This window comes from Dendrobates tinctorius, unplaced genomic scaffold, assembly GCF_039654945.1.
Source record: "Dendrobates tinctorius isolate UK_male_01 unplaced genomic scaffold, ASM3965494v1 ptg000129l, whole genome shotgun sequence".
Taxonomy (NCBI): domain Eukaryota; kingdom Metazoa; phylum Chordata; class Amphibia; order Anura; family Dendrobatidae; genus Dendrobates; species Dendrobates tinctorius.
In genome coordinates, this window is record NW_027361797.1 from 43,668,379 (window position 1) to 43,689,176 (window position 20,798).

The 20,798-nt window shown below is 46.2% G+C and overlaps 1 protein-coding gene across 1 annotated transcript in view; it reads left to right on the top strand.

The window, feature by feature from the left end:
* The window catches only part of TECPR1 (tectonin beta-propeller repeat containing 1), a 109,765-nt gene that overhangs the window by 11,816 nt on the left and 77,151 nt on the right, over positions 1 to 20,798 (top strand). The window contains exons 4-6 of the mRNA XM_073543058.1: positions 1,138 to 1,260; positions 1,857 to 1,982; positions 18,284 to 18,458. Coding sequence (XP_073399159.1) covers positions 1,138 to 1,260; positions 1,857 to 1,982; positions 18,284 to 18,458 — 424 coding nt within the window. The remainder of the gene's footprint in view (positions 1 to 1,137; positions 1,261 to 1,856; positions 1,983 to 18,283; positions 18,459 to 20,798) is intronic.

Here is a 20,798-nt window from a genome sequence, read left to right on the forward strand (position 1 = left end):
CTACGAAGCACCTCCTGTAAGGGCAGCTAATCTGTTGGGTGCTTCCTGCAAGGTCGGCTAGTCTACAGAGTACCTCCTGTAAGGTCGGTTAGTCTACAGAGAACCTCCTTAAAGGTCGGCCGGTCTGCAGAGAACCTCCTTAAAGGTCGGCCGGTCTGCAGAGAACCTCCTGTAAGGTCGGCTAGTCTACAGTGAACCTCCTGTAAGGTCAGTTAGTCTACAGAGAAGCTCCTGTAAGTTCGGCTAGTCTGCGGAGAAGCTCCTGTAAAGGCGGCTAGTCTGCGATGAAGCTCCTGTGAGGTCGGCTAGTCTACAGAGAACCTCCTGTAAGGTCGACTAGTCTACGGAGAACCTCCTGTAAGGTCGGCTAGTCTACGGAGAAGCTCCTGTAAGGATGGCTAGTCTACATAGAACTTCCTTAAATTTCGGCTAGTCTACAGAGAACCCCCTTAAAGGTCGGCTAGTTTACAAAGATCCTCCTGTAAGGTGGGCTAGTCTACGGAGAAGCTCCTGTAAGGACGGCTAGTCTGCAGAGAACTTCCTGTAAGGACGGCTAGTCTACAGAGAGCCTCCATAAAGGTCGGCTAGTCTACAGAGACCCCCCTTAAAGGTCGGCTAGTCTACAGAGACCCCCCTTAAAGGTCGGCTAGTCTACAGAGAACCTCCTGTAAGGTCGACTACTCGAAGAAGCTCATGTTAGGTTGGCTAATCTACGGAGAACCTCCTGTAAGGGCGGTTAATCTACGGAGAACCTCCTGTAAGGGCGGCTAGTCTGCGGAGAGCCTCCCGTAAGGGCGGCTAATCTACGGAGAACCTCCCGTAAGGGCGGCTAGTCTCCGGAAAACCTCCCGTAAGGTCGGCTAGTCTCCGGAAAACCTCCCGTAAGGTCGGCTAGTCTCCGGAGAACCTCCCGTAAGGCTGGCTAGTCTCCGGAGAACCTCCTGTAAGGTCAGCTAGTCTATTTAAGCTTTAAAAGTCTTCTTGTATTGTCTTTGTCTTTCTTTAGAGGACCACACAGAACTTTCTGCACCTGTATCATCATTAATCTGTTAAAAGATTTGATACATTTTAGAATTTGGCTGATTTCTTGCTGTGTCACGTCAAACCATCACACCTTTCTTTACATACTCTTTGCAGGGATGGACTTATGCTATAGATTTCCCTGCAACATACACAAAGGATAAGAAGTGGAATTCTTGCGTGCGGCGCAGAAGATGGATCCGGTACAGACAATACAAGTCTAGAAACACCTGGGCAAAGGTACATGTTCTATTACACATGTAGTATCGCGTGAGCTTTACACTATGACTCCTTGGCTTGGTATATGTAAAATATCCAGATTTAAAGACAAATTGATAAGATAATTGAATAGAATCGGGTAGAGATGCTTGTGTGGCTTGGTGGGCGAGCATGCGCGCTGCCACTATGCGCGTTCTCTATGGGTCCAAATCCTTGACAGCCGGATCAGGGCAGGATTCATTTCTGTGCCGAAAAGCTTCTGCCTGGCATCTTGGGCGCCTCTTCTGCTTACTAGACCCCTGCTACATCATGACGGGGTGTGAGGCTGAGTCACTATATCTCACGGTATATCATGACATGGGAGGCACAGTGATGTTCCAGTAAGCGGCAGGATTGCCGGTGAGACGTGAACCATGGTCCTGCTACCTCGGTCCACCAAACTGGGCGCCAATACTTTTGCTAATAATACTACTAATAATAAATTGCAGTTTTCCACCCAATCGCTGTAATGACATAATAGCATCTGTTATAAATATATAATCCTATCTTGTAATCGTGTAGGCCGCACTCCCTGGCAATACGCACCGAGGAGCTAATTCCTTTCATTCACCTATTAGATTTCCTCGCATATCGAGAAAGATCAGTTACCAGATCCCTTTAATGACATATCCGTTGGAGGATGGGAAATCACTGATGAACCTGTGGGGCGGCTGTCTATTTGGACCGTCTCGTTGCAGGGAAAGGTATGTGCGTGATTTACATAGTTAGGTTTTTTTTTTTTTTTTGGGGGGGGGGGGGGGGAGAGACACACAGGCTCCACTGTTTGATCAAGGTGCAGCCACTTTACGGATCAAAACTATGCAAAGCGTCTACTAGAGGATTAGAAGTCTCTCCCTGTATGAACTTGACTTTAAAACAGTATTCCCATCTCCAAGATCCTATCCCAATATGTGGTAGATGTAATAATATTAGCAAATACCTTCAATTAGAAATGTAGTATAGTTCTTCTGATTCGCTATGTCGCTTACCCCATGTGCAGGGCATTGCAGTAGCTAAGGTTTCCATGGTTACGACCACTGGCAACTAACGGTCACTGTATCAGTAGTCATAACCATGGATACCTAACCTACTGGAATTCCCTGCACATTGGGAAAGTGGCATAGCTAATCAGAAGAACTATACTACAATTGTAATTGGAGGTATATGCTAATATTATTACAATTACACCTACTACATATTGGGATAGGATCTTGGAGATGGGAATATCTCTTTAAGGGATTTTCCACTGTTATGTTTGTTTTAAAAATGGGTCCATGGTGGTCTTAAAATAATATTTTGAAAAAATCACTTCTCCGCTCCCTGGTATCACAGCTGCTGTCACCCACCCATCTTGCTATTTCTTCTAGTGGGTGATGTCGCCTAACTGCTATATCCAGTCAGAGGCCACTGGTGGACTTCAGTATTCTCTCTTCCTGCTCAGATGGCATGTGACCACTGCAGCCAATCTGTAGCTGCTGATCGGTTACAGTGGTGACATGCCAGAAGGGTAAGGAATCAATCAGTGACACTGGCATTAGTAGTAACGAACGTTGAGGTCCAGTAGGTGAATATAAGCCTTTTTTTTTTTTTTTTTTTAAGACTACCGTGAACTCATTTTTTAAAATAATAAAAAGTAGCATATGGCGAAGAAAATTCCTTTATGTCATCTGCGGCTTTAGCTTGCCTGCGCAATAGATGTAGTGCGCTGCTTATTCAGGGTAGGTAGAAAATAGCATAAAGCGCCAGGGCATAACATGGCAGCCATCATGTTGGTATCTGCAAGTAAATAACCTGTATAAGTAAACCATGGCGGGTCCTCATTAGTGATGAGCGAGCGTGCTGGAATAAGGTGTTGTCTGAGCATGCTCGTGCCCTAATCAAGTATTTTGGTGTTCTTGAAAATTATGCCACAGCCATTCAACACTAGCAACACATGCAGGGAATGTCTGTTTGTTAGGCAATCCCTGCTTGTGTTGCGGCTGTCGAACAGCCGTGAGACATGCAGCTGCTGGAACTCAAGCATTTTTCTCGTTCGCCTTATTGGGGGACACAGAGACCATGGGTGTATGCTGCTGCCACTAGGAGGCTGACACTATGCACAAAAAAAGGTTAGCTCCTCCTCCGCAGTGTACACCCCACCGACCGGCAGGGAATTCCTCAGTTTTAGCTTAGTGTCAGTAGGAGGTGGACACGGGTCCTTCATTGGACCCATATCTACCTCGATGTGCGTCGTTCCTTTTCAGGTCTTAGGAGGGATACAGTGTGAACAGTCACAACTGTACCCCCACAAAGAGGCTATGAGTACGGCGTGTACTGCCACCCCGTATACTCATAGTTCTCCGGGCGGACCACGGGCTCAGCACAGGTGACGTGCCAGCGAATTCGGATGGTCCTTGCCCCCTGCCTCCCACCCACTCGCCCACCAGAGCCTGTCGGTTGGACGAGGCGCGAAGACGGAGAAGATGAACAGACAGCGTGGGATACAGAAGGTACCTTTATTGGACCGGAACAGGAAGATCACAGAGACGCCTGGTTGCGGCGCCAAAGTAGCGCCGCAGGTTATCAGCTGCTTGCGCCTCCCAGTCGCCGCATCTCTTTTGGGCCCAGTTGCGGTGCGGGCCTTCACCCCACCGCCGGTATCCTTGCCCCCGTTAAGTATCATAGGCCGGCCCGTTCCTAAGCCCTCCCACCGCCTCTTCAGGCTTGTGGCTGGGAAGGGGGGGGACGGGTTTTCCCTCTGGTGGAGGCGATTAGCTCCACCTTTCTTCTTGCACAGAAACCGCGCTTTTGCTTCCTTACATCGGGCTGTCGCCATCTTTGCAGCCTGACAGCCGGAGACTAAAAGCAGAGGCCAGCGCTCCCTGTCGGTCCCTGGCCAGTTGCAAGAGCCTAATACATCTCTTTCGGGGTCACCAGACCGTGAGTACTTCTGCAACTGCAGACTGACACCCTACTCTGCCTTTCTGTCCCCCAACCTTCCGGCATTTCCGCAGGTTTTCATCTTCTCTTCCTTCACCATGTCTAATTCTAAGTCTGATCGTGGCCGTCCGCCAGTCCCCACGGGCACCCTAGTCCAGTTCTTCGCGTGCTCCTCTTGCAATCGCAAACTTCCCTCAGGTCAGCCAACTCCCATCTGCCTGGACTGCAGCAATCCCGTTCAGCATGACCCCGTCCAGGAACCACCTATTGCGCCACGTGAAAGCGAACCACCCATTCCTGGATGGGCCTCGTCTCTTTCACAATCTGTGGCAGACCTCACCAGGGTGTCTCAGTCCCTAGTGGCCGTTCTTGATAAGTTGCCCCTGGTCACTTCTGCAGGGTCCAGCAGGTCACAAGACATTCCATCTGAGCCAGCTAGCAGAAGCCGCAAAAGGCCCAGGCAGGATCTCTGGCCGGAATCCTCTCCTGGCCCCTCATCTGCACCTAGTCCTTCCCAGCAGTCGCCCTCCCGTGCCTCCTCACCCGAGTCAGGTGAAGCGTTCTCAGATATGTCTTTTGAAGGGATTGTAGAGCGGGAATGAAGGTTACAGTACAGAACCTCATTGCGGCGATTAACCACACCTTCGAAATCTCTGACTCCCCTGCGAAATCCTCAGATCAGGAGGTTTCGTTCAGACAGGAGGAAACACCCTCCAGGGTATTTCCTTTTCATTTCAAGTTTGGAAAGATTTTTAACGGGGAAAGAGAAGCTCCAACCAGACTCTTTCAAAGAGGAAAGCGTCTCGGCGTACTGTACCCGTTTGCTAAAGAGCTCACAGACAACTGGTCTGCCTCTCCCTCGGTGGACCCGTCCGTGTCCAGACTTTCTAATAACACGGTTCTCCCGCTTTCAGGTGTGGCGAATCTAAAGGATTCTAATGATAGGATTATACAATCCCTAGCGAAGTCTGCCTTCGAAGCGGCTTCGACGGCGGTATGCCCAATCTTTGCTTCATCTTGGGCAGCAAAGACCATAGCTACTTGGGCAGAGGATCTTCGTCAGGGCATCCTAGAGAAAGCACAACCAGATCGATTGGCCGATCTCGCCAATCAGATTTCCCATGCGGGGGATTATCTGCTCTCTGCTTCTTTGGATGCCGCATGCTGCGCAGTTCAGGCGTCAAGCAACGTAGTGGCAATCCGACGAACAATTTGGCTCAAGGCCTGGCAGGCGGACTTGTCTTCAAAAAAGTCTCTTACTAATCTGCCTTTTCAGGGAGTGCGCCTCTTTGGATCCCAATTGGACCAGATTATTAAGGACGCCACCGGAGGCACGAGTTCTCTCCTGCCTCAGTCCAAGCCTCGCAGACTTCCACTAAGGCGTCAGTTTCGACCCTTTCGGGCTTAGGCCTCTTTCACACTTCAGTTTTTTTGCATCAGTTCAAATCCGCCAAAAAGTCAGAGAATTTTCAGACGGATCCTGAAAATGAGGAGAGAGAGAGAGAGATAGATAGATAGATATTGATTTTTTTTTGCACTTAGAAAGAATTTCGGGTTAAATGAGTGTCTGGAGGATCCGCCAGAGGAAAAAACGTTACAAGCTCCGTTTTGAAATCTTTGAGGATGGTGACGGACAGCAACTTTTGGCGGATCCTCAAAAAAAACGGATGCAACGGACAGCAATCCATCACAATCCGCCATTAATGCAAGTCAATGGGGAAAAAAAACGGATCCTCAAAAAAAAATTGAGGATCCATTTTTGTCAAAACATGGCGGATTGTGACTGATTGTAAAAAACTGAAGTGTGAAAGAGGCCTTACCGCCGTTTCAATACGGCGGAGACCTCCTCCAACCAACAAAGACCGCAGGCACGCCAAGATAGGAAGAAGGTTTCCTTCAGACCCACTCCCTCATGGCAATCCCACTCTTCACAGGGCAGACCATCCAGATCCGGATCTGGACGGTCCACATCAGCATGACTATCCTCGGACTCCCGAGGGTCCATTCCAATTGGGAGGTCGACTCTTGTTCTTTAAGGACGTCTGGTTGGCCTCAGTAGAGGACGCTTGGGTCAGGGAGGTTGTATCGTCAGGATACAATATAGAGTTCGTCTCTCTTCCATGGGATTGTTTCTTCGAATCCCGTCCTCCAAAAGATCCAGCCTTGATCCCGGGGTTCTTTGTGGCCATCGCCTCTCTCCTCAGTTCCGGGGTGATTGTGCCCGTTCCCGAATCGGAGCCGTTCACAGGGTTTTATTCAAACCTATTCGTGGTGCCGAAAAAAGACGGGGCGGTCCGACCCATCTTGGATCTCAAGCGGCTCAACAAGAGAGTCCGTCTTCGCCACTTCCGTATGGAGTTGGTTCGTTCGGTAATCGCTTCCATGGAGGAGCAGGAATTCATGTGTTCAATAGACATCCAAGATGCCTATCTACATGTTCCCATTTTCTCCGGACATCAGAAGTTCCTGCGTTTTGCGGTTCGCCAGGAACATTACCAGTTCGTCGCGCTGCCCTTTGGTCTCGCCACCGCTCCCAGAGTCTTCACGAAGATCATGGCTGCGTTGATGGCCCTGTTGAGGATCAGAAGTCTCGTTGTTTTTCCGTACCTCGACGATATTCTGATCAAAGCTCCCTCTTTTCAACAGGCGCTCCTAAGTTTGACGATCGTCCTAGACACTCTTTCCAATTTCGGGTGGATCGTCAACAGAAAAAAGTCCTGTCTGGTTCCTACTCAACGTCTTGTGTTTCTGGGCCTACTGTTCGACACCCGTCGGTCAAGGGTCTTTCTCCCACAAGAGAAGATTCTCTCCCTGCAGCAGAATGTACGATCGCTGCAGACCACACGATTTCCGTCCCTCCGAACAACCGTGAGGGTCCTGGGAAAGATGATGGCGGCGATAGAGGCAGTTCCCTTTGCCCAATTTCACGCTAGACCTCTCCAACACGCCATTCTGTCGAGGTGGAACAGGTCGGCTCTGTCCCTGGATCGCCCTGTTCATCTTTCATGCCGGATCAAGCGGTCACTCAACTGGTGGTTGACGTCACCTCTCATCTTCTTGGGGTGGTCTTTTCTTCCCATTCACTGGCAGATTGTAACAATGGATGCCAGTCTCCTCGGCTGGGGTGCAGTGTTCCGCAATCACACTGTTCATGGTCGTTGGTCAACTCAGGAATCAGCTCTGCAGATCAACGTCCTAGAGATACGAGCGCTCCATCTGGCTCTCGTCCACTGGGAGAGGCTCCTCAGGGGCCTGCCTATCCGGATTCAGACAGACAATGCCACAGCGGTGGCATATGTCAACCGCCAAGGAGGGACACGGAGTGTCTCAGCCCTGGCAGAAGTGTCCAAGATCCTCCAGTGGGCAGAGATTTCGGTACCGACAATCTCCGCGGTACACATCCCCGGCGTAGACAACTGGGCCGCCGATTTTCTCAGCCGCGAAGGTCTCGCGGCAGGAGAGTGGTCCCTACGTCCGGAGGTATTTCTTCAGCCTTGCCGTCATTGGGGAACCCCGGAAGTAGATCTGCTAGCTTCTCGCCTCAACAGGAAAGTCCCACAGTTTGTATCCAGGGCTCGAGATCCTCTCGCAGTGGGCGCCGACGCTCTGGCCATTCCTTGGTCGCAGTTCGAGCTCCCCTACCTGTTCCCTCCCCTGCCTCTTCTTCCCAAGCTGTTGAAGAAGATCAAAGCAGAAGGGATTCCAGTTATTCTCATCGCTCCGAATTGGCCCAGAAGGTCTTGGTTCGCGGACATTGTCAACCTTCTCGCGGACGCCCCCTGGAAGCTTCCAGACAGGGCAGACCTGCTGTCTCAAGGCCCGATTTGCCACCCCAATTCTCGGCCGCTCAATTTAACAGCGTGGCTGTTGAGACCGAGGTTTTGAAATGAGCAGGATTCTCCAGTCGAGTAATTCATACCATGATTCGAGCCAGGAAGCCATCATCTTCCAAAATTTATTACCGTACTTGGAAGGCCTATTTCACTTGGTGTGAGGCCAATAACATCGCGCCCATGTGCTATTCGCTCCCTTCCGTTCTGGCGTTTCTTCAGGCAGGGCTGGATGCGGGGCTTGCTCTCAGTTCCTTGAAGGGTCAAGTTTCGGCGCTGTCCATTTTATTTCAGAAGACGTTGGCCTCCCGCCCTCAGGTCAAAACCTTTCTTCAGGGTGTGGCTCACACGGCTCCTCCGTACCGAGCGCCCGTGGATCCATGGGATCTTAATTTGGTTCTTGAGTTTCTGCAAGGTTCTCCTTTTGAACCTCTCAGGGATGTTTCCTTTTCTCTCCTTTCTTGGAAGGTAGCTTTTCTGGTGGCCATCACTTCCATCCGGCGCGTGTCGTAATTAGCGGCTCTTTCTTGCCGCTCTCCTTTCTTGGTACTTCACCAGGACAAGGTAGTTCTATGGCCTCCGCCCTCTTTTCTTCCGAAGGTGGTGTCCTCCTTTCACCTCAATGAGGATATTGTTCTGCCGTCCTTCTGTCCGAGTTCAACTCACCCTCGGGAGCGGTCCCTGAACAAGCTGGATCTGGTCAGGGCGATGAGAGTCTGTCTAGGACGACTTCCTTGCGAAAGACAGACTCTCTTTTCATCATTCCAGATGGGGCGCGGAAAGGTCACCCGGCTTCCAAAGCTACTATTGCTCGCTGGATCAGATCGGCAATTTTGGAGGCCTACCGGGTTAAGCATCAAGTGGCCCCTCTGGGGATCAGAGTGCACTCTACCCGGGCAGTGGGTGCTTCCTGGGCGGTACGCCACAGAGCCTCCGAGCTACAGCTTTGCAAAGCTGCAACCTGGTCATCAGTTCACACGTTTGTGAAATTCTACAAAGTCCACACCTACGCTTCGGCAGACGCCAGCCTAGGTAGAAGGATTCTGCAGGCAGCGGTGGTGAGTCCACTGGCCTGATGGAAGTTTGTTTCCCACCCCAGGGACTGCTTTGGGACGTCCCATGGTCTCTGTGTCCCCCAATAAGGCGAACGAGAAAACAGGATTTTTGGGTTGCTTACCCTAAAATCTGTTTCTTGGAGCCTTCATTGGGGGACACAGCACCCTCCCATGTACTACAGCTCCTGTTTTTACCTTGGTTGATTGGTTACAGTGGTTTGTTCTGTTTTCAATCTAGACAATATAGAGTCACTGCACACGCTGGTTATGCTTAATGTGAAAAAAATTTATTGCTTGTGACGGTGAGGAAGCGACATCTAACGACGTTTCGGCCACATCGGCCTTTATCACAATAGTCGCTGTAATAAAATACATACATAAAAATATATCAAAAAATGTACACTTTATACAAAATTTATACAAATAGTATCCAGAGAGAATGGAATACATGCATTAGAATCATTTGGGAGAATATAGAGATATTCAAGACGTAAGAATGAGAGATAATGCGGTAGATAAGACAATGTAAGAAACAATATGGAGGAACATGGTCATACCCCTTTAAATAGAGTGTAGGATCTGCTTTCACCAAATCGATAATGTCACTGCTAGGCATAAATGGATTGATAGCATAATCTGTAAGTAAGGATAAATGGACAGCATAATGAATAGATCAGATTAACCAGCGTAAACAGTGTAGCTAGTTATGTGCACAAAAGACTATCAAGGACTATAAAGGTTTTTCTAGGCATATAGCCAGTGTATATTGAGGAAAAAGGTATAGTGTATTTTGGGAAAAATACCAAAATTGTCGGTAATCCTGTTCCTTGAGGAGGTGGTGGACTAGTAAATATGCCAGGGCTGAATGGAGAAAAAGGGATATGTTAGGTATAGAATAGGATTGATGGTCCTGATTTGCTACCATATTCAAGTTGGTGGTATAGCGGTGGTCCCTGTATGGGACGGTACTTACAGTAATTGGTGGCGCAGTGGGTGAAGTATGCACAGTGGTGCCCAGGCAGTGAGTGGATGCTGAGTAGCAAGATGCGCTTTTTATACTGTCCGGTCCGGTCATGTGACCGGAAGTGAGGTCAGACGCCGGCGCGTGCGCAATGGAGCACGGCCGTGTCGTCTCACAGTGTTACCCACCAAAAAGATGGCGCTGGCTGCCCACACATGCGCAGTGAAGCGCAGTCAGGAAAAATTAAATGACGACATGCAGAGGCTGCTGAGACTTTGAATGGGACACACGCCTCTCAGGGGGAGGTGCACTATGTTACACATAAAAAGGCTGGGCAGTTGAGATATAAATCGGTTACATACAGACAGGTTTATTGCAAAATAAGATAAATAAACATATGCATAAAATTTAAGCTGTGTAGGAGTCCAAACTTAAATAGGATGAAATAAAATAAAAGAAATGAAAGGAATAAAATGTGACCTGTGGGTGAGATGAACTGTAATTGAATGAATGATGTAAAATAGGAAAATATAAAAAAATAAATAAATAAAAAAATTGAAAAAATAGATAAAAAATGAAAAGAAAAAAAGAAAAAAAAGGGGGAAAAAAAGGGGAAAAAAGGAAAAAGAATTTTTTGGGAAATACAAGAAAAAAATTGGCAAAATAAAGAATAAATGGAATGAAAAAAAGGGAAAATAAAATAAAAATAAAATACCCTTAACCCCTTCACGACCAATGACGCCACATAGGCGTCATGAAACCTGGTTCAAATCTGACCAGTGACGCCTATGTGGCGTCATGACTTCAAAGCCCCCCTGCGGGTCGGGTGACCGGGGTCACTGAAAGGTCACCCGACCCGCAGATACAGGGGGCTTTGTAATTCACCACAGGGGGCGTGGCTTCGCCCCCACGTGGCTACGATCGCTCTGATTGGCTGTTAAAAGTGAAACAGCCAATCAGAGCGATAGTAATATTTCATCAATGAAAATTGATGAAATATTACAATCCAGCCATGTCCGACGCTGCTGTAGCATCGGACATGGCTGGAGACACCGATTCCACCCCCCCCACCGGCGATCGCCCCCCCGCAACTGAATGACAGCGGCGATCTGCCGCCGCTATCATCTGCCCCCCTCCCATTCCCTCTGCTCCCCGCCAGCCTCCGATCCCCCCCTCACCCCCCCCCGGTACCTCCGGTGTACCCCCGTCCCTCCCGGTGTCCCTCGGGTCCGGATGATGGGCGCCGCCATCTTTGAAAATGGTGGGCGCATGCGCAGTGCGCCCGCCCGAATCTGCCGGCTGCAGATTCCATTCTTTCATTTTGATCACTCTCACAGTGATCAAAATGAAAGAAAAAGTAAATAAACCCCCCGATTATCACCCCCATAGGTAGGCAGAACTAATAAAATAAAGATAATATTTTTATTTTTTTTTTTCCATTAGGGTTAGGGTTAGGGTTGAAAAGAGGGTTAGGGTTGAAAAGAGGGTTAGGGTTAAAAAGAGGGTTAGGGTTAGGGTTGAAAAGAGGGTTAGGGTTGAAAAGAGGGTTAGGGTTGGAAAGAGGGTTAGGGTTGGAAAGAGGGTTAGGGTTAGGATTGGAAAGACAGTTAGGGTTGGAAAGAGGGTTAGGGTTGGAAAGAGGGTTAGGGTTGGAAAGAGGGTTAGGGTTGGAAAGGGTTAGGGTTGGAAAGAGGGTTAGGGTTGGAATTAGGGTTAGGGTTGGAAAGAGGGTTAGGGTTAGGATTGGAAAGACAGTTAGGGTTGGAAAGAGGATTAGGGTTGGAAAGAGGGTTAGGGTTGGAAAGAGGGTTAGGGTTGGAAAGAGGGTTAGGGTTGGAAAGAGGGTTAGGGTTGGAATTAGGGTTAGGGTTGGAATTAGGGTTAGGCTTGTGGTTAGGGTTATGGTTAGGGTTGGGATTAGGGTTCGGGGTCTGTTGGGGTTAGGGTATTAGGGTTAGGGATGTGTTGGGGTTAGGGCTGTGGTTAGGGGTGTGTTGGGGTTAGGGCTGGAGTTAGAATTGAGGGGTTTCCACTGTTTAGGCACATCAGGGGGTCACCAAACGCGACATGGTGCAAACATTGATTCCAGCCAATTTTGCGTTCAAAAAGTTAAACGGTGCTTCCTCCCTTCCAAGCCCCGACGTGTGCCCAAACAGTGGTTTACCCCAACATATGGGGTATCAGCGTACTCAGGAAAAATTGCACAACAACTTTGGGGGTCTAATTTCTCCTGGTACCCTTGGGAAAATAAAAAATTGGGGGCTAAAAAAATATTTTTGTGGAAAAAAATTTTTTTTTAATTTTCACGTCTCTGCGTTATAAACTTCTGTGAAGCACTTGGGGGTCCAAAGTGCTCACCAGGCATCTAGATAAGTTACTTGGGAGGTCTAGTTTCCAAAATGGGGTCACTTGTGGGGGGTTTCTATTGTTTAGGCACATCAGGGGCTCTGCAAACGTACTGACGACCGCAGACCATTCCATCAAAGTCTGCATTTCAAAACGCCACTACTTCCATTCCGAGCCCTTACGTGTGCCCAAACAATAGTTCCCCCCCATATATGGGGCACCAGCGTACTCAGGACAAACTGGACAACAACTTTTGGGGTCCAATTTATCCTGCTACCCTTGTGAAAAAAAAAATTGCTGGCTAAAAATCATTTTTTTTTTGAGGAAAAAAAAATATTTTTTATTTTCACGTCTCTGCGTTATAAACTTCTGTGAAGCACTTGGGGGTTCAAGGTGATCACCACACATCTAGATAAGTTCCTTAGGGGGTCTAGTTTCCAAAATGGGGTCACTTGTGGGGGGTTTCCACTGTTTAGGCACATCAGAGGCTCTGCAAACGTAACATGATGCCCGCAGACCATTCCATCAAAGTCAGCATTTCATAATGTCACTACTTCCCTTCCGAGCCCCGACGTGTACCCAAACAGTGGTCATCCCCCACATATGGGGTATCAGCGTACTCAGGACAAACTGGACAACAACTTTTGGGGTCCAATTTATCCTGCTACCCTTGTGAAAAAAAAAATTGCTAGCTAAAAATCATTTTTTTTGAGGAAAAAAAAATATTTTTTATTTTCACGGCTCTGCGTTATAAACTTCTGTGAAGCACTTGGGGGTTCAAGGTGCTCACCACACATCTAGATAAGTTCCTTGGGGGGTCTAGTTTCCAAAATGGGGTCACTTGTGGGGGGTTCCACAGTTTAGGTACATCAGGGGTTCTGCAAATGTAACATGATGCCCGCAGACCATTCCATCAAAGTCAGCATTTCATAATGTCACTACTTCCCTTCCGAGCCCCGACGTGTACCCAAACAGTGGTCCCCACCCACATATGAGGTATCAGCGTACTCAGGACAAACTGGACAACAACTTTTGGGGCCAATTTATCTTGCTACCCCTGTGAAAAAAAAATTGCTGGCTAAAAATCATTTTTTTTTTGTGGAAAAAAAAATATTTTTTATTTTCACGGCTCTGCGTTATAAACTTCTGTGAAGCGCTTGGGGGTTCAAGGTGCTCACCACACATCTAGATAAGTTCCTTGGGGGGTCTAGTCTCCAAAATGGGGTCACTTGTGGGGGGGTTCCACAGTTTAGGTACATCAGGGGCTCTGCAAATGTAACATGACACCCGCAGACCATTCCATCAAAGTCAGCATTTCAAAATGTCACTACTTCCCTTCCGAGCCCCGACGTGTGCCCAAACAGTGGTTCCCCCCCACATGTTTTGGGGTCTAATTTATCCTGGTACCCTTGTGAAAATAAAACATTGCGCACTAAAAAATAATTTTTTGAGGGAAAAAATTTTTTTTTTAATTTTCACGTCTCTGCGTCATAAACTTTTGTGAAGCGCTTGAGGGTTCAAGGTGCTCACTACACATCTAGATAAGTTCCTTAGGGGGTCTAGTTTCCAAAATGGGGTCATTTGTGGGGGAGCTCCAATGTTTAGGCACACAGGGGCTCTCCAAACACAACATGGTGTCCGCTAACGATTGGAAGTAATTTGCATTTCAAAAAGTCAAATGGCGCTCCTTCCCTTCTGAGCCCTGCCGTGTGCCCAAACAGTGGTTCCCCCCCACATATGGGGTACCAGCGTACTCAGGACAAACTGGACAACAAGATTTGTGGTCCAATTTCTCCTGTTAGCCTTGTGAAAATTAAAAATAGTGTGCTAAAAATCATTTTTGAGGAAAAAAAATTATTTTTTATTTTCACTGCTCTGTGTTATAAACTTCTGTGAAGCACTTGGGGGTTCAAAGTGCTCCCTACACGTCTAGATAAGTTCCTTAGGGGGTCTAGTTTCCAAAATGGGGTCACTTGTGGGGGAGCTCCAATGTTTAGGTGCACAGGGGCTCTCCAAATGCGACATGGTGTCCGATAACGATTGGAGCTAATTTTCCATTCAAAAAGTCAAATGGTGCTCCTTGCCTTCCGGGCCATGCAGTGCACCCAAACAGTGGTTTATGACCACATATGAGGTATCTGTGCACTCAGGAGAAATTGCTCAACAAATTTTAGGATCCATTTTATCCTGTTGCCCATGTGAAAATGAAAAAACTGAGGCTAAAAGAAAATTTTTGTGAAAAAAAAGTATTATTTTTTTTTTTTTTTACAGATCAATTTGTGAAGTACCTGGGGGTTCAAAGTGATCACTATGCATCTAGATAAGTTCCTTGGGGGGTCTAGTTTCCAAAATGGGGTCACTTGTGGAGGAGCTCCAATGTTTATGCACACAGGGGCTCTTCAAACACGACATGGCAACCGCTAAATATTCCAGCATATTTTCCATTCAAAAAGTCAAATGGCGCTCCTTCCCTTCTGAGCCGTGCCGTGCGCCCAAACAGTGGTTTATGACCACATATGAGGTATCGTTGTACTCCGGAGAAATTGCCCAACAAATTTTAGCATCCATTTTATCCTGTTTCCCATGTGAAAATGAAAAAATTGATGCTAAAAGAAAATTTTTGTTGGAAAAATTAAAATGGACATTTTTTCTTTCCACATTGCTTTAGTTCCTGTGAAACACCTGAAGGGTTAATAATCTTCTTGAATGTAGTTTTGAGTAGCTTGAGGGGTGCAGTTTTTAGAATGGTGTAACTTTTGGGTATTTTCTGCCATATAGACCCCTCAAAGTGACTTCAAATGTGAGGTGGTCCCTAAAAAAATGGTTTTGTAAATTTTATTGTAAAAATGAGAAATTGCTGGTCAACTTTTAACCCTTATATCTTCCTAACAAAAAAATATTTTGTTTCCAAAATTGTGCTGATGTAAAGTAGACATATGGGAAATGTTATTTATTAACTATTTTGTGTCACATAACTCTCTGGTTTAACAGAATAAAAATTCAAAATTTGAAAATTGCAAAATTTTCTAAATTTTCACCAAATTTCTGATTTTTTGACAAATAAACGCAAAAATTATCAACCTAAATTTACCACTAACATGAAGCCCAATATGTCACGAAAAAACATTCTCAGAATCGCTAGGATCCGTTGAAGCGTTCCTGAGTTATTACCTCATAAAGGGACACTGGTCAGAATTGCAAAAAATGGCCTGGTCATTAAGGTCAAAATAGGCTTGGTCATGAAGGGGTTAAAAAAAGGAAAAACTGAAAAAACGGGGGAAAAAAAAGGGGGGAAGGAAATAAAATGAAAACTTGAAAAAAACTTGAAAAAGGAAAAGAAAACACATTATGGTTCATTATCTTACCGCTTGGGTTAGATGTAAAAAGAGACTCAAGAAGGCAACCACTCAATGGGTCTAAAGGAAAAAAGGGAAAAAAATTATTATTATTAGACTAGCCAATCAATATCTCGGTTTAGACCCCTCGGATGTAGGGTGTCAAGAGTGTAGATCCAGAACGTCTCCCGTTGTTTTAAAAGACGAATATGGTTACCACCTCTTTTAGGTCTAGGGACTTTCTCAATTATTTGGAATCGTAATTGTGATACGTTGTGTCGGGCTTCCTTAAAATGGGCAGGAAGTGGGAGCCATGTTTTACCACACCTAATCGTGGACTTATGACTGGATATTCTGTCCCTGATAGCCTGGGTGGTTTCACCCACATACAGTAAACCACATGGACATTTGATGATATAAATGACGAAGTTGGTTTCACAAGTGAAGTAATCTTTAATTGGATAGGATTTGCCAGAACGTGGGTGAACTATTTCATTGCCTTTAATGATGTTAGAACAGCTCATGCAGTTTAGGCAGGGGAACGTACCTGTTCTTTTCTGTCCCGTCAAGGTATGTGTATTGATGTAACTGGAGGTACCCAGGTCAGCACGGACTAACTTGTCCTTGATATTTTGAGGTCTCCTCAAGCACATCAACGGTGGAGATTTGAAAATGTTGATTTTGGGATAGGCTCTGGTCAATAAAGGCCAATGTTTGTGGATGAGATTGTGTATTCTTTGCATGGATGGGTGGTGACCATGAACAAATGGGAGTCCGGATGGTTTGATTATTGTAGTTCCGGTAGTGTCAGAGTCAATCAATACTTTGGTCATCTCAGAGGCCAGAAGTACAGGTGGATAATGTCTAGATTCAAATTTATCGGACATTTCTCGTAACCTGAGGTCTCTAATTGATGGATCTGACACAATCCTGGTGACCCTTTTAAATTGAGATCGTTGGAGACTGTTGCGGGTGGACCTTGGATGGCAACTGTCATACAGGAGAAGGTTGCTGCAGTCAGTGGGTTTAGTGTAAAGGTCGGATGAAAGTCTTCCTTGTGCATCTTTATTAACCCTAGTTTCCAAAAAAGTGATTGATTCCAAGTTATGGGACATTGTAAATTTCAACTCATGTCTGGCATTATTAATGGTGTCATAGAATTTGAAAAGGCTGGTTAAGCCTTTCGGCCTCCTCCACACCTGACTAGATTTAGGACACAAGGACGGGAGTCACGTGCTGACCCTACACATCGTGGTTACTATAGGTACCGTTCCAGCAGCTGGATTACAAAGGCAAACCTATACCACTTATACACACACCTCAAAACCAAGGATCTAGTCATATCCCTGATGAAAGCTCGAGATGTAGAGCTGAAACGTTGGATTGTAACACCACCCTTTTTTGGATTGTAACACCACCCTTTTTTTTCACAATCAATAAAATCACAACAATTAAAGACTGTCGTTGAGAAGACTTTACTTTCATGTTATTAGTGTGCCGGGGTTACTCCTATACTTCAGGTGATAAATTATGGCGGACAGGAAGAAGGCCCAATCGTTGTTCATGGATGGTCTGTTTAATATCCCTGTCAAGGAGGTCTATAAAGGTCTCAACTGCATGGTTAGTTTTGGGATGCATGAAGCTACTTGGATTGCGTAACCCTAGGGTGTCAATTGTGATAGAAGGGCTTACATCCCAATTAGGATCTGGAGCTGTGATGTTAGCTAACCTTGTTGGAGAATCATCAAAATGTACCTTCAATCTAATGTTGCGATAAAATAGTTGTAGGTCTTTCTCTAATTGGAAAGCATCCCATCTTGGTGTTGGACAGAAAGAGAGACCTAGGTTTAGTACTTTAAGTTCTAAAGGAGAAAGGGAGTAATCAGAGATATTTACTACTAAGTTTGGACTCCTACCTGTTGTGACCGAAGAGTCATCTGGCGATTTTGTTCTCCTCCTCCTCGACCGCCTTGTTGGCGTGCGTTTTGACCTAAAAAAGGAACTCTGGAAAGAGAAGTGCTGCCAGTTTTTTCACATTAAGCATAACCAGCGTGTGCATTGACTCTATATTGTCTATGCAATTTGGGGACTATCCGTTCCTTTTCACTAGCACCGCGAACTCAAACTCTCAGGCCGAGTGCTAACCATCTATATTATCCTGTTTTCAATCTATTCTGTTACTTCTCCTACTGCTTTCTCACTAACTGAGGAATTCCCTGCCGGTCGGTGGGGTGTACACTGCGGAGGAGGAGCTAACCTTTTTTTTGTGCATAGTGTCAGCCTTCTAGTGGCAGCAGCATACACCCATGGTCTCTGTGTACCCCAATGAAGGCTCCGAGAAACAGATTTTACGGTAAGCAACCCAAAAATCCTGTTTTCTCGAGCACGCCGAAAATACTCAATTAGGACATGAGCATGCTCCGATAACACCTACATGACGTATGTCCTATCCGTTCGTGCGGAGTGTCTTATAATCATCAGATCATCTCTGTGTGATGTCCCCTTACGCCATGTGTGCGCGAGATATTGAAATGTCCACCGTTGCCCATTTTCCCTTAGGTTTGGTACAGAGAAGACGTCTGCCATGACAATCCTGAAGGATCATCGTGGTCAGAAATAGAAACGCCAAGCGAGGTCATACAGATAAGCTGCGGCCCCGATGACCTCCTATGGGCTGCTCTATGGGAAGGACAGGCCATTGTGAGGAAAGGCATCGGCAGGAATAACCCTAAAGGTAAAGCTCACCAGATCATGTGCTCTTTTGTATTCCCTTTTCTCCAGCCCTTCATTATACAGTATCTGTTATAAAAGACTGTAGACAAGTTTTTTTTGTTTTTTTTTGTCTTTTGCCAATATTCACTGTGAATAGGAGTAAAATCCGCAGCAGAATCTGCCTGAAACCCGTGTGGATTTTGCTGTAGAATCACTAGGAGTTGGGGCTGCAGTGTAATATTTCTGGGTTTAGTCTCTGGGTCTTCCCAAAATTGAAAATGATCCCAATGAACAGGATAGGGGATAACCTATTCATCACGGGGGGCCCTAGTAACCCAGTGAGCGAGTCTCTGGAGAAGGGGTCAAGCACACGTACTATCCCTTGATTTATTGTTTGTGGGACTGCTGGAAACAACGGAGCGCTTTTCGTGACTTTTTCCAGCAGTCCCATGGAGAATGAATGGAGCTGGGTTCTGATCAGCTGGGGCTCCCTGTTCTTGGCAGCACTGGGGGGTTACCAGCAATCTGACTTCCATTGGTCAGTCTTTTTTTCCGCTATCTTTGGAAAATCCTTTTAAAGGACTTGTCCAGTACTTTCATATTGATGACGTATCCTTGGGATAGGTCATCCATATCAGATAAGTGTGGGGTCCGTCATCAGGCACTCCCGCCAGTCAGCAGGGCTGTGGAGTCGGTAAGCCAAACCTGCGACTCCGACTCCACGACTCCGACTCCCACATATATTGCTTATATTTAAGTGAAAAATTTATTGTAGTACAATGTGAGCATCAGACATTTAATCATTTTTATGATACAATAATCAAGATGTTTAGATAGAACATAATATATATTTATTGGAATATAACTTTAGAACACAAAAAACTGTAATAAATTGTAAATATGTAATACACTATGAAATATCGATTACATTTAGACAGTACAGACCACACACCTCATTCAAAGAGTTTTCTTTATTTTCATGACTATGAAAATTGTAGATTCACTCTGAAGGCATCAAAGCTATGAATTAACACATGTGGAATTATATAATTAACAAAAAAGTGTGAAACAACTGAAAATATGTCTTATATTCTAGATTCTTCAAAGTAGCCACCTTTTGCTTTGATTACAGCTTTGCACACTCTTGGCATTCTCTTGATGAGCGTCAAGAGGTGGTCACCGGAAATGGTCTTCCAACAGTCTTGAAGGCGTTCCCAGAGATGCTTAGCACTTGTTGGCCCTTTTGCCTTCACTCTGCGGTCCAGCTCACCCCAAACCATCTCGATTGGGTTCAGATCTGGTGACTGTGGAGGCCAAGTCATCTGGCGTAGCACCCCATCACTCTCCTCCTTGGTCAAATAGCCCTTACACAGCCTGGAGGTGTGTTTGGGGTCATTGTCCTGTTGAAAAATAAATGATGGTCCAACTAAACGCAAACCGGATGGAATAGCATGCCGCTGCAAGATGCTGTGGTGGCCATGCTGGCTCAGTTTGCCTTCAATTTTGAATAAATCCCCAGCAGTGTCACCAGCAAAGCACCCCCACACCATCACACCTCCTCCTCCATGCTTCACGGTGGGAACCCGGCATGAACCCATCCGTTCATCTTTTCTGCATCGCACAAAGACATGGTGGTTGGAACCAAAGATCTCAAATTTGGACACATCAGACCAAAGCACAGATTTCCACTGATCTAATGTCCATTTCTTGTGTTCTTTAGCCCAAACAAGTCTCTTCTGCTTGTTGCCTGTCCTTGGCAGTGGTTTCCTAGCAGCTATTTTACCATGAAGGCCTGCTGCACAGAGTCTCCTCTTAACAGTTGTAGAGATGTGTCTGCTGCTAGAACTCTGTGTAGCATTGACCTGGTCTCTACTCTGAGCTGCGATTAACCTGCGATTTCTGAGGCTGGTGACTCGGATGAACTTATCCTCCACAGCAGAGGTGACTCTTGGTCTTCCTTTCCTGGGCCGGTCCTCATGTGAGCCAGTTTCTTTGTAGTGCTTGATGGTTTTTGCCACTGCACTTGGGGACACTTTCAAAGTTTTCCCAATTTTTCGGACTGACTGACCTTCATTTCTTAAAGTAATGATGGCCACTCGTTTTTCTTTACTCAGCTGCTTTTTTCTTGTTATAATACAAATTCTAACAGTCTATTCAGTAGGACTATCAGCTGTGTATCCACCAGACTTCTGCACAACACAACTAATGGTCCCAACCGCATTTATAAGGCAAGAAATACCACTTATTAAACCTGACAGGGCACACCTGTGAAGTGAAAACCATTTCCGGTGACTACCTCTTGAAGCTCATCAAGAGAATGCCAAGAGTGTGCAAAGCAGTAATCAAAGCAAAAGGTGGCTAC